The sequence below is a fragment of the Phaethon aethereus genome (assembly GCF_964289735.1).
Source record: "Phaethon aethereus genome assembly, chromosome: Z".
NCBI lineage: Eukaryota > Metazoa > Chordata > Aves > Phaethontiformes > Phaethontidae > Phaethon > Phaethon aethereus.
This window is the reverse complement of record NC_138577.1, coordinates 72848405-72863245: the sequence shown is the minus strand read 5'-3', so window position 1 is coordinate 72863245 and position 14841 is coordinate 72848405. Positions and strand designations below refer to the sequence as shown.

General features: G+C 41.7%; 1 protein-coding gene across 1 annotated transcript in view; it reads right to left on the bottom strand.

Moving 5' to 3' along the window:
- The window catches only part of MTAP (methylthioadenosine phosphorylase), a gene marked incomplete at both ends in the record, with an annotated part of 30215 nt that extends 17396 nt beyond the window's left edge, over positions 1 to 12819 (bottom strand). Inside the window, 4 exons of the mRNA XM_082013567.1 lie at positions 2055 to 2222; positions 4617 to 4675; positions 9251 to 9337; positions 12793 to 12819. Coding sequence (XP_081869693.1) covers positions 2055 to 2222; positions 4617 to 4675; positions 9251 to 9337; positions 12793 to 12819 — 341 coding nt within the window. The remainder of the gene's footprint in view (positions 1 to 2054; positions 2223 to 4616; positions 4676 to 9250; positions 9338 to 12792) is intronic.
- Between the last annotated feature and the right edge of the window lie 2022 nt (positions 12820 to 14841).

Genomic DNA, 14841 nt, shown 5'->3' with positions numbered 1-14841 from the left:
TGCAGAATGGTCTCAGATTTTGTATCTGTGTTCATTTCCTGGCTCTCTTAATGTCTTTCTGCCCGACCTCCTCAGGAGTTAGTTTCTCCATACTTCCACCCCTCATCCATGGCAGATAACAACTGCAATCATTCCAACTGTTTCTTCTTTAGAACTGCAGGCTCTCTGGGCCAGAGGCGGCTACTTCTCATGCATGCCAATCACAGCTCAGCACAGTTAAGCTCCCCTCACCTGCCTATGAGTCTGCTAGATGATAATGCTGTCAAAATAACTGGTGCTTTACCCACAATCATGCAAACCGTCTACCCAAGTATGTTTAATATCTCTCCTACATAAATCAATATCAATACTAAAATTACTAATTTCCAAGTACTACTGGCAGAATGATTATGATTTAATCTGCATAAACAAAATAATCAGCCTAAATACTATTAGACTTGAAAAAAAGAGAAAAAGAGGCCATTGTCAGCAATACAGCTGCTCTCCACCCATAAATCAAATCTAGTATAACAGGAAGCAGTGTATATGGGGCTTGTTCCTGCAGGGTACTTAGTCATTTAGATACACTGTACTTAAAACGTACTCTCTTACAAGAAAAAGAGTTTCAGTTACTGATTTCTTTTGTGTGTTTAAGTCAAAACTTGAATAGCACTGAAGAGAGCAAACCTGGGTATACAATGTTCAGTTGGCAATGAAATATTGCCAGCAGTCCCACAAAAGCACAAAGAAGCTGCATAACCATTCCAAACACTTGAAATTGTGTGGCACACTCAAAGATGACTCCAGATGTAGTACGCCTACAAGTACTAATAAGAAGTTTACCTCTTAAAACGTGCAACTATGTTTTTGAAATATTTGGTGTAGTTGTTGATCTTTAAATGTAGCTTCCCCCACACCCACTACGTTTACTTAAATTTTTCTAAACATCATATAATCAAGGAGGGGAGGACTGACTGAAGTACATAGACTTTGGAAAAAATTTACTTCCTTACTATTCTTAGCAAATAAAGAATTTTAGCATCTAGTCTTGTTTTAAAACAACCTCCTCTCTTTTCCCGCTGTGTTGCATTTGGTCTCTTTCCTGTAGAGCCTCAGTACTACTGCATATAGTTTCCTACTTGGATCCTACTATGCTGTCCTGATTTTGGCTGGGATACAGTCAATTTTCTGCGTAGTAGCTGGTATAGTGCTGTGTTTTGGATTTAGCATAAGAATAATGTTGATAACACACTGATGTTTTAGTTGTTGGTAAGTAGTGCTTACACTAGTCAAGGACTTTTCGGCTCCTCATACCCTGCCAGCAAGAAGCTGGGAGGGGGCACAGCCAGGACAGCTGACCCAAACTGGCCAAAGGGCTATTCCATACCATACGACATCATGCCTGATCAGTATATAAACTGAGGGAGTTGGCTGGGGGCACCACGGCTTGGGAACTGGCTGGGCATCACTCAGGGGGTGGTGAGCAATTGTATTATGCATCACTTATTTTGTATATTCTTTTATAATTACTACTGTTTTTTCTTCTACTGCTGTCCTATTAAACTGCCTTTATCTCAACCCATGAGTTTTACCTTTTTTTTTCCTCAATTCTCCCCCCCATCCTACTGGGGGTAGGGAGCGAGTGAGCATCTGTGTGGTGCTTAGCTGTTGGCTGGGTTTAAACGATGACATATGCTTCCTTGCACCTCTTCATCTCATTTCAGATTCTTCTTAAAACTTAGAATTGGCCTGTGCTCTTATCCATGCTCCTCCCCCACATCTAAGAATAGGAGATCTCTTCAGAAGACTCTTCCCGAGGAGCTATACTTTAGTTCCTTCAAGGCCATTCTTCAAAGCCTAGTATTTCTTCTACGTTAGAGCAGAACTCCTTTTAATCTCATTCCTGTTTCCTATCATGTATTCTTTTATGAATCTCACTTTTTGCCTAAGAACTGAGGCTACCACTTTATTCCACAAAAACTTAACATTTACATGTTATTATATGGTTTAGCCCCACTTGTCCCCTTTTTCCTCCCCCAAAACAAAGAACACAATTAAAAACAAATGTTACTCACCTGTCAATGAACTGGTCAATTATGACAAGATCACCAGGTTGTATTTCCTCTCGCAATGAACCACAGGCAGTAGTCACTAATACGTGCGAACAATTTTCTTCTTTTAATGCCCAGATATTGGCACGGTAATTGACGTTTGATGGCATAATGGTATGATGTCTTCCATGTCTGCAAAGATGCGTGTTGCAAGAGAGTACCATAAATGAGACTGAAATTGCCTTCTTGCTCCCAGGTAAAGAGAATTCCAGGAAATGTAATTTTCCTAACAACATTGGGAGTGGAACTGATCATTTCAGCTACTTCCATTGTAGCTTCTTTTCCTAACTGTATCAAGGTTTTCTCAGTATTTCATTTAAGAAGTATTGGTATAGTTTTCTTTTTAAATGAAAAATTTTTAAATTTGAGACTGTAATGAAAAGAATCTTGAAAATACAATCCAAATATACTTTAGCAGCTTCAAGAGTACAACAAGCATTTTTCTCCGAATTTTCTAAGTCAGTTCCATAGATTCTGAAAACCCAGGTGTAGCAAATATTATCTTCCAAACACTACAACAAATTTGTAAGATTTTATATATATCTCTACAAATTTTCTGCTCAGAAGCACTGTTTGTATTCTCCCACCCAGATAAGTGCGGCACATCACAGGAAATTAGAAACAAAAAACCCACGCTGTTTTTAATCTGTCACCTTCCCAAAGAAAACAGCAGAATCATCACATTTTTGTTTTTGCTCTTAAAATGATCTGGCAGCTTTCATAAATTAGAAGAATGACTTCACACTGTTGCAATATATTTTTTCACCAAGACAGGAGATACTTAGTCTTATAAGCACAAGCTTTTGTGTTATCTCTGTCATCGCTATAGAAGTACATCACTCTCATAATGATTACACACATTTGAAAATTATTTTCAACCATCTAAGATGAAAGGAGGAACTTAACTTCCCAAGTGATTCTTTCAGAGAGACCAAAAAGTCTTAAGAGCTTGATCATTGGGAATTGGAAGTTGCACACAACATGACCAAGCACTGTTAGGCAGGATTCCCATGTTGTCGTTAGCATTTCTGATATACTACTAGGCATGTAAATTTATTGTTTAATATTGCAGTTTTGTCATAATCCTCTTCTAGAATATACATGCCATTTTTTTTTTTTTTAAAAATCTGGCATTCATGAGCAACTCTTATTTTTCCCAAAACACAAAGTGAAGTTGCAGGTACCTTAGCCCCAAAAGTAAACTCACGAGGGTCATATGTGAATGGTCATAAATCCCAGTGAGGATGTAAATCACAGCTGACTTGTTCAGCCGTCTGTAGCCCAAGGCCTACTTTGACACAGAACTGCTATGAGATCTTGGCTTGGCATTTCATTTGAGAAAATGAGAAAAATGTTGCCCAGGTGTAATAAAATACATGAGCAAAGTCCATGCAAGATAAGAAAAGCAAAATCACAGACAGAAGTGTAGTTGCAGAGATGGTAACCGTCAGCAGCTTAATGGAAAAATACTGGCATGAAAAGAATTGGGGCCATGACTGCACTGCTGGTAACAGTGCACTTGTAATTGGCCTGGCCAGCCTCGCCCTGGGCCTCCACCCAAACACCAGGTGCCAGTGAGCCTAGGTGTTCCCGCCTCCAAGCTCAGGCCCCAGCCTTCACTCCTGGCCTGAGCTATGTCACAGCTGTGCCTGTCCCCAGCCTGCCTCCTGGGTGGCCTTCAAAGCTATGCTGTAGTTTGTTTCCAGACCTGTTTTCTGGATGGACTTTGGACACATGCTGCAGCCTTGTCTACAACCCTGTCTCTGGCCCCATCTCCTATTGCTCCTGCCTAGACTCCCTGGATGGATGCTGGCCTTGATTCATCACCTCCACTTGTCTGGGACTGCTGATGGACTCTGTTGTCAGCACCTGGCTCTGCCCATGCTGTCCAGATGCTGAGAACTGTGTTCATATTTTTAAGTTTAATCTCGTAGCATATTGGTCCTAGATATCCACAGTTACAGTAGTGTGAAATTTGCATGCACTCATCTACAGATCCTGCTTCCAGACCCAGCTCTTCTGAGTATGCTAAGAGATGTCTGAATAAAAATGACCCAGGGAGGGAGAACTACAAGAGATGCAGCCTCCTAAGCGATAAAGGTAACAGCCAGAAGACTCACTAATGAAAGGGAGTGATTGGAAGAGTCTAAAGTGGTACCAGAGATACAGTTCATCTGGAACTGTATTCCAGTTTCACAAAGGAAATTTGGAAACACAGCGAGCAGACGGATTACTGAGGTTATCAGGCACTACCTACCTAGCACCAGAGCAGGCAGCCTTGCAGGCTGCCGCTCTTATTCAGGCAGCACCTGCCACTGGATTTCTCCTTCCTAACCTAGATGGTATTTCTAATACTCTCAGTCCTTGCTTCAAGAAAAAACCCAGACTTCTGCTGGACTTTGCTAGCAAGCACACAGAGCAAGATGAAGTCTGAGTAAAAATTCAGTTCACCTAATGTAAAAAGAAAAAATGTTGGAGAAAACTTTAAGATGTAGAATACAAAACCCTTTAAAAATGCTCACTTACCTTGCCAACAGCACACAGTCCACATTTTTTATCTTTCCCAATATCAAAGCATCCGATGGCTGCAAAACAAGCAAAAAAGAACAAGTTAGTGCCTGACAACCACGTTAGAAACCTTAACTGCTACTTAAAAATAAGCAGGATAGTTACGAAAGGAAAAACTGGTTACCACTGTAGTCTCACATTTTCTTCAGCTCAGCTCTGTAATTTGATATGGATCACTAGTAAAACAGTCTGGAACAGGAAGATCAAACTTGACCTCAGAAGGACTATCGCAATTTTTCTGTGTTCATACTAAAACATCACAATTCCTTACTTTAGGGCTTGAAATAGTAATACTTTCAAATGCTCTGAAACAGCATTTCAAAGAGTGCTACACAAACATGAAAAAAGCAGCATGTACATGTTGCCTTTAAATAGGTTAGCATGTCTCACTCTCTCCTGTAAACTTCAGCTGCTTTTTGCCAAACAGGTGCCATTCCCTACTAAAAGTCCCTCCCAACAGAAATCACATTAATTCTGTCCATTTCCATAACACTCCCCATTCTCTTCACTCTCCTCTTTCTACTAGGGCCCCTTAGCTCCCACTAGGGGTGTGAGGAGTTCTAGATTCCTCCAACCCACCCTTTGCTCTCCCCCAGCTTCCTAATAAACTCCCTCTTTCCTGCTGCTGGGAGTCCCGCTTTTGGGAAGCGAACTGTGATATGGCAGAGAACTTACGGTACACCAGTGGCAGAAGCAGTGCTGTATTTGGTCAGCCTTGGGACCAGGTGACAGCATGCGCTCTCCTTGTGCAGCTATACAACGAGAATGTGCACTTCTCCTAACCAACCAACCAGCCAGGAAGCTAGAGCATTTTGTTTTTAGCTGCCCAGCTGGGACACGTGCCCTGCCTCGGAGATGGTCATATTGCCCACGTGGGGCAGACCTCAAGTCATCAACCACCACTACAAATTAACTGCTCTGTGGGCTGGTTTCTGCTCCTGGGCTATATGCATCAGGGATCTGAAATACAAAATGCTTCTAGCCTCCCATTTTTTAAAAAAACGTAGAGGCCTTTGTTCAATTACATGCTAAACTGCATTTGTGCTGAACCGCAGTGCAGCTGGGTGTGCCACTTCTCCTGCCCAATTCAGAACTGCATGCATGTCACTCCTTTTATTGTGGTGTAGAAGAAACTGTAAACAAGCTGAAAGCTGCCCTGTGCCAATCTCTCCTTCCATGCCCTGGGATTTAAAGCTGAAATAGCTACTAAAAAAGTTGTGATTTATTTACTCATCACAAGTTTGCAAGTGTCTGGAAGGACTGACACATATGTATTTTGAAATGTTCTGTTGCCTGCTATTTGATATAATTTTATTTGTATTTTAATGCTAGCTACAAGATTTCAATTAGCATTTAGTTTTACAACTGCTAATTCTATTACACACTCAAAATTTGCAGATGTCCAGAACAAAGTAATATGCAAGTCCACATAGAAATTAGTATCTCTAAAATGCAGGTAATAAACCCACCACTTTCTACTCCTATTGCACAGCTCTTTTTGGTCATTTTGAATGTGAAATCTCTTCAAAGCACCATCATTTACTCAATCATCTAGATTTAAATTCTGCCAAACACAGATTTACCACTTTTTTTATATAAAGGGAATGTTCCAGAAAATTTATTTTTAGAACTGTTGTGTATTCTGACTTCTTTTTAAAAATCTCCATTTAATATTAATCTATTGACATTTAAACATTTAATTTATTTACCTTACTTTACGTATACTCTTCTGAACCAGACATGGCTTTCAGAGTGAAATTTCACACAGGACGAAAGCCTTGCTGTCTAGTTGCCAAGGCATTTTGATGTTGCAACATTCTGTACCAATGAAGGTTCACAGTAATTAGCATTTGGGGTTTTGTTTTGTGGGTTTGTTTTGTTTAGAGGGCACACATTTGCTGTGTGAAGTAATAAGCATGCAACTTAGCTCACAGCAGGACACAAAAATACTCTTAAAAAATAATGAGAACTTCATCCAAAATTCCTTGCATCCTATCAAAACGAGAAGTAAAGATCAGTAAATTGAAGACTGGACCCTTTGCTTTACAGGTGACAGACTCAAGTTTATTCATTCAGGACATCTTCCAGGTGACTGCCTGAATACCTTTCTTGCACACAACTGCTAGAAACATGGCAGAGAAAAAGAAAGATTTGGAACAAAGAACACGCTGCTGAACAATGAACTGACAGTTTAAGAATTTGCAGATGCTGCACCATGGGTCATTAAGAGAGGAAATAGGGATAAATCAGTGTGTGTAAAGTTACAAGGAAGTGAAAGATACAGAAATTTCAAACTATGTGTTAACCACGTAACAGAGCAAGTCTAAGTATCTGTTCCGCTCTCTCTTCTCCCACAAGTTCTTTCCAGTGCTATACCTCTCTAGTCTTAGATCTCAGTTGTAGTCTGGAGTTTTGAAATGCTGATAAAATAATAAAAACTTCCAGTGGAACAATCTGAATGTAAAGCTATAATACAGTATTTTGTAAGGCAGGATTTAATAAAAGGCCCAATAAAAAGATCTCAAACATTAATAATTCATGCATGTATTTAACTACTTCCCCCTTCCACAAAATCCAAGTCAGAAATATATTACTCAGTGTTGCAAAACATAAAAGGAAGCAAAGAACCCTGGGCAGTTAACCCTAAATTATGACAGTAACAAATAACTGAAATAAATCCCCTTTTTCTGCAACATAAATATGCAAAAAGTGTTGTTCAACTGGTGCTTATAGAATTAATTTTTTCCTTGGTCTCACCTCAGAAGCAAACTGGAACAGAAAACAGAATGAACAAGCAAAATAAAAATCTAAGGAAAACTTGAGATGGAAAGTTATCTCAAAGGTTCCCCAGGCCTTCACTTAACATGTCATCTAGTTTAGGAACCAAACAATGTACATCTGGGGAGGCAGAAAAGGAGCTTAAGTGTCACGTCACACAGTCTGATTTTCCTGATGCAAACACACAAAGCTCATTTGCAAGGTGGAAACCACCCTCGGTTTGTTTGCCAGCTACACCTATGACGAAAAAAAGAGGGAGGCATCTAAAATAATTTTATAGAACAGGAAGGTATTTTGCCATTTTGGGGAAAGGTGATCCAGAACCAGGTTCTGTCATCCAGAAAGTAAAACAATCTAACTGAAAGTATATTCTGAACAAAGTTTTATTAGTAACTTCAAAATTCAATGATGAAGATAAATACTGTTACAAGTAATTTTCTTACCTTGTAAGAGAACAGTATTGTCCATATCTGGAGATGGAATGCCAAAAGGTTTTAGGGTATTTTCTATAGAATACCAAATTTTTGATGCAATGAAAATGATGGAAGTAGACAAGGGAGAAAAGAAGGCTGGAATATTAACAGCTCTAAGTGTATTTATTTAAAAAAAAAAATGTACTGCATTTTCACTAGTATTACTAATCTAACTTGAAAGATCATGGGACTCCCAATGCCAATATAGGGAGCTGCAAAAAGTCTCCTACTAGTTCCCTTTAAGCTTTTCCATAGTTGACCTGAAAACAATATCCCCACATTCCCTAATGATGTAAGTTTGTTATTAAATGACTCTTACAATCGGAGAAGGCCAAAGCAGAAGATATTTCAAGGACTCTATATGAAAAAAAAAAAGTATGCTATTGTTCTGCTCCTAAAAGTAAAGAAACTGCATTAATGAAATGTCTGTTTTGCTGTTGTCAAATGTCAAAGGTGCCAAGGAATGTCACCACCAGCAAGGTTTTCAGCTAAAAGTCTTTTGGCTACGTACTTGCCAAGAAAATGAAGAATTAAAAAACAAAATTTAAGGAAAGTAGAATTGAACTCTGCATTTTTACAGGATAGAATGAAATGGACATACATTTTTTTAACTATGCCTTGCATTTCCCTTTTGGCATTCAGACATTCATTTTCATTCTTCCTAGTTTTGCTTGAACTAAATAGGCTCTCTCATCCTTTGTCTTGCTTTTTCCTACTATAAATACTTTGGCGCAGAAATTGTCCTTCACAACACATTCAGCACTGTGGATTTAGCAACACCCCTAGCCTCCACTCCCTTTTGCTGAGGAAAAGTGATGAAGCAATGTGAAGGAGAGTTGGTCAAGAATACCTGTGCCACAAATACAATTTCAGAGCCTCATTTTCAATTTATGTGCTTATAAGCATGACTGTAAGGAAACCATTAGCATGGAAAGCATAATTCTGTGGTTACAGTGAAAATGGGGGCCCATATGCCTGAAAAGACAGTTTTCTGCAATTCAGAAAGGTTCCTGGAGCAATCTAACATATACTACAGGTCACACAACAGCACAGATTTGAAGGAGAGGGTTTATCCCTCTTGACTCCAAATTCAGGACAGAGTTTGTACATTCACCCAATCTACAAATGATAAGAAGTATAGTCTCCTTTGCACATAATCTTTGTAACACCTTGTTTCTATAAAGTAAGAATCACACAATACATAGCAACTAAAAGGAAAGAGTGTTGTGACAGTATCTCCTATTATGCATTCATTTAACAGTCTGAAAATTCTTAAAGCATACAAACATCTTTAAAAACGTTAAAGAGTTTCAGTAATAACAAAAAAAAGGTTATACAGACCTTGCCGTAAGGAGTATCAACATATTTTTCTGTTCTTCCTTCTAAGATATCCGGATCATCCAGGCCAGTTCCACCAATAATTCCGATCTTACATAGAAAAGTACTTATTAGTCTTCTTGAGATTACACTCCATTTAACAGCATGCCTGAAAAACTAACTAGGCAGCTACAGAATGTATTTTCTGCTTGAGATGGTGCTGGACTACAGATAAACAAAACATAACATGCCCCACAGTTTCCCAGAAAGGAAATTTCAGATGACTGATTTTAAACAATTACATTTAACTTGCCAATTTCTTAAGACTATGACCCTCCTCTTTAATGATACCAAATGTAAAAAACTATGGAAAATGCACAAAGACTTGCCAATTCACCATTTACTACCAACACAAAAATGAAGGGTGGTATTTGTGAATGCCTGTAATGAGTGAGAAATACCTGTATAAGCGTATTATAAAAAAGGCTTCTTGTTTACATTGGGAAAAACAGTCCTATACATAACTGCCATACTGAATACAAAGCATTACTATATATTATATGTATAAAAGAATAAAAACCTTTTTTCAAAAAAAATTAGAAGGTTTTTGTGTTGACTTGCCAAGACCTAAGAACGTTCCTGTTTCTGTAAGTAGTCTCTGTACAGCTTCTGAAAAGGGGGACAGCTTCACAGGTGAAATAAAAGGAATCCATTGACCATTTCACCTGCTGTGAGCACTGCTGGGTTTCTTCACATATTTATAATTAGGTCATCTGGTACCTAAGAAGGTAGCATTCGTTCAAACCTTGCCTGCAGCTGGGTCACTAATTAGTTCCTGTGTAGATGCGCTGGTGTCAGGTTTTATTCAACTCACCACCATTCTAAAGCTACTGCTTTTTTTTTTTCTTCCCTCCAATGCAACCAGTTGTTGCAAAGTTTGACTCTCTTTTAAGCTGAAGAATTCATATCATGGCTGAGTTGCTTAAAATGGGAAAAAAATCTGGAACCATTCTGGCATGACTTATTACTGCATGGTTCCACCATTTTTTAAAGACAGAAAATTTCTCAACTAAAACCTCCAGACTTCAACATACAACACCCATCTTCCACCACCCTCCCGTCCCTTACTGTAGTTTTTTCTTAACTTTCACGTTCATAGAGACCTCATTTGTTCAACCACTATATTAGCTGGCACATCAAGCATTTCACTTCAACAAGCAGAGGCTCTGTGATCTTCGTTATACATCAAATACTCCTCTGAGAAAGCTTTCCACACCAGATGGTGTAAATGCTGGTATGTGGAAGGAGTTTTAACAGATCTGCTATTTCCTTTTGCTACCCCCCTGTGGAGCTCGAGGAGTAGTGCAAGGAAAATACCAGCAAAAATCCACAAACTCCAATCCTGAATACACTCAAGCATTAAGGAAGACCCAGATCATTGTTTGCGGTAGTATTGACGGGTCTGCTCCCATGTTACTAATGTTGCTTATATATCACAAACGTTCAGATCGTTAGATTGCTCATGAAAATCCTGAAAACTATGTAAATTTTAGGGTGAATGACTTTTTGCCTTAAGAATCACATAGGTGTGCAACAGGAACAATCATAAAACTCAAAATCAACAAAAGACCACCTTTAACACTGGTCATGCATGCATTCAGTAAACACAGAAGATTACTACACTAACAGAAGCCAGGATCAAAATGGTACATTTTTTTTTTTAATCTACGAAGAAAATGGTTCCTTCAGTAACTTAACTAGTTTTAGTTTGGTATAATGCTTGTTTTATTAGCACCCTATGACTTAAGATTGAGAATATTAAAACGAGAATGCTTATCTGCCTGAATTTTTATGTCTGGCTTAAGTGAAAGTTGTTGGGACTGAGGAAAACAGTGCAATGCTAGAGATACCAGCTAGACAAAAGTTGTTTTAGAACTGCAATGCTTTAAGGTCCTTACAAACACACACATCCAGCGCTGTAACAGACTGTTCCTGTACCAGAAAGCAGCACACCTGATCTGCGGCAGCACAGATCAGAGCTCGGTCTCTTCACTGCAGTATAGGTCTGGTGAGGTTGCTTTCAGCTTTGCTCTTGTGCTCCCTACTGCTGCCGCTGCAGTGGCATCAACACGTGCTTGCACTGCACAGTTCAGTTCCAGAGCAGGCTTTTACACCAATGGCCATGCTGTCAGAAATGGCAACAGCACAATGAGCTGGCAAAATATACACAGCTCCCAGGGTGGAGAACCCACAGCACAGAAGAAAAGTTAGACTACCTTGAATTTGCCTCTCCCTTATTTATTTATTTTCACCAGTATTACAAAATCAAAAACATTTCTGTGGGAGAGTCCAAAGAATGATCACACTTAAGTGTATGCCTTTCTTCACCTGCTGTATGGTAAAATTCCCCAAACAGGTTCAAGCACAAGACACAGAAGTATCAGTGCAGTAACAGTCTACGCTTCGTCCATCTGAGGGTCTTAAACACTCGTATGTGTTAAGCATCGTCACGATCAGCTACGAATCTTTATGACAACTAACAACCAATTAATACATCTGTGTTGCTTTTTTCTGTTTTTGCGGTAATAAGAGGAGGATGGGAATGGCATTAAAAAGACTTTCACTTAAAAGGAGGTAAAACCACGAGCTACATAGAATTTACAGTTAAGAGAATAAACCTCCTGTCTCTGTAAAATAAAGACAGCTTATAAGAGATTTCTACACACCAGAACAACTGGGAGAGTTACTTCACCTCAGAAAACGAATTCATATTTTGGTCAAAACACAAACCCAGAGTTCCCGTGTAACTGGCCTGCTCACCCCCAACACAGGCCGTCATTGGAGCCATCTTTTAAAACAACGGGACGGACAGGTCCTAAGGAGAAACCTTCGTCCCGGCCCACTTCTGCTGCTGCCCCGGTATTTGCGCGCTCCCCGGCACCCAGGCAGCCGCCCTGCTCCCTTCACCGACAGACCCGACACACCGCAGCCGGGTCGGAAACCTTGGCAAGCACAGGCCTCCGGCTGCCGTTAAAAAAACCAAAACAAAGCCTCCAAAAAAAGAAAAATAAAAAGAAAAAAACCCACAATCTGTCTCTTCCTGGCGAGCCAGCGGGGCGGCCCAGGCCGCCCGCCGGGGCACTGCCAGCAGGCACAGGCAGGGCCGCCCCCTGGGCGGCGCCGCGGCGCGGGGAGCAGCGGGCGGCGGTGCCCGCCCCGCCACGCAGAGGCCCCAAACGAGCGAGGCGGCGGCCGGGGCGGGCACTCGGCCCGGCACCGCCCGCCGCGGCGGCACCGCGGAGGGCCGCCGTTCTCCCGGGCCCGCTCCCGGCGGGCGGGCGGGGCCGAGACGAGGCGGGAAGGGAGCGCGGAAGGACACGGCGGGCGGGAGGGACGGGGGCAGCGCCAGGAGAGCAGCAGCGTGTCCCGCGCCCGGTGGCGGTGCCGCTCCGCACGCCCGCAGCCGGCCCGGGAGGGGAGGGAGGCGACAGGCGGGGAGGGGTTGAGGGCAGCGGTGAGCATCGCCACCTCCTTCCCCAGCCATGGCGGCGCGGAGCCACGCTTACCTTCACGGCCGCGGCAGCAGCGGCCATGTTGGCGGGAAGAGCGCTGGCGGGGGGGGCGCGCGGCGCCGCTGGCAGCCAGCCAGCCCGCCGCGGCCGCGCGCCGCGTGTGGCCCGGCTCCGCCCCCCCCTCCGCGAAGCAGGGGCCGGCGGGAGCGCTGCCGCCGCGCGCCCGTCGCTAGGTGGCAGCGGCCGCCCGCGCTGAGGGGAGGCAGCGCCGGGCACCGTCGCCGGCGGCCTGGCCCTACACCACCGGTCCGGGGGGGCGCGGGGGAGGCCCGGCAGCCCCGCGGCGCGGCAGGTCGGTGCCTGCGGCCCGAGTGGGAGAGGCCGGGGGTGGCCGAGGCGTCCACTGTCCGTCCTGCGGTACCGGTCTGCGGGTGTGAGCCTAGTGCTAGTCACACAGCCGCAATTCTTTCGGAAGCGATCAAGAACGCACGATGCAGTACAGCTCCTTGGAGTCAAATATGGTTTATCGTGACGCTGTGTCGCTGCCTACAACATAACTGACCCCCGGCCTTTTCCCCCAGGATATCCTTTTCACAAGTGGCTACTGCCATCCCATTATTTCTGAGCATTTCTGTTAATATGCTGTTTGTACACTTCATGAGTGGCCTCATCATCTCCAACGTGCTTTTGAAACATGGCTACAATGTGGTCTGTAAGCCCTGAAATGCTCCTACATCCTCAAAATGTATCCTCAGTGAAGGCTGCAATTCTTTTTCAAAAGCTTTCATCTTGAAAGTACTTATTAAGTCAATGAGAATGCTGCTATGTTTAAAAACCTCTTGAAATTACAGCCAGGGTACCGGTCCTGCCTTCTTTTTAATATTTCTGGTCTGTATGTTTACATGCTATTCTCCAGGAGACTTCACCGACTGCATGTAAACGGAGCGATGCTGCAACTGGTTATGTAAACACTTCTGTACGTTATGCTGCAGTTCCAGAAAACAGTATTCCCCAAATGTCGTGGTATAAGAGAAATAATTTGTCTACTTAAGTGTGTAAGCATGTGCTAAAAATGCTAAGCATTAGCTTGGCCTCTCTGAAAACTAACTTTCAGATGGTCTATATTTCAGCCAGACCACCTACCCTATTCCTGGAGACAATGTGGTTTTATTTGACTTTCCCTCCAAATTCCTCAATTTGTCAACAGAAGGTGGAACTAAACAGCACCGCAAAATCCCTGGAGCACACTATAAAACAATGACATCAAAAACAGTGACAGCAAAAAGTGCTAATTAGCCCTGGAATGCCAGAAATGACAAAAGGAGACCAAAATTCCAGCTCTAACCTATGTGAGAATTTCTAATTTATAGTATTTGTAACTAAGTGGAAGAGGTTTGTTTTCGATTAAAAACCAATTCATTTGGAGGTTTGATATGGTTTAAATTAAGGATGGTCTTTTCGATATTCGAAACTGATTCTGAGAACAAATTGGACCATGTTTTGGGGAAAAAAAAAAGATTTTTATTTTCTTTCTGAAGTACACATATATAGAATGTACATATATTTAACTCTCCAAGCTAAATATAGCTTTAATTGATATGAAAAGGGAAATGCTGTATCATGACATATTAATAGTTACCATTTTCCTATTTATGGTACTTTGCTTGTGGCCACAAATCCATACATTTAAGCAGAACAGTTGTTTTACCATAATACGATCTTGCATTTTGAGAAACATCAATAGTTTTGATATATTTATGTGTTTTGTTACTATAGATACATATGAATATCAAATGCAGAGCTTTCAAAAATAGCCAGTGTCTTGCTAATTTGAAGTACTTATTTTTAAAAGTATTTGTTGTAGATTTTCTTTAACGCAGCTTTGTCAATTGGAGAGACCTCAGCACCCAGACATGCCATTCCCTTGTGCCACTCGGTGCTACCTGTCTGTTAAAAAACTTTACATATCTGCTAGTAAATGCAGCCTCAGATTCATCACTGAACATATGTCCTACATTCTACCGTAGCTGAGAAATCTGCTGAGATCTGTGAGGCAGTTCATTGTATACTAGAAAAAGGACATTCCTGATAACTTAAGGCAGT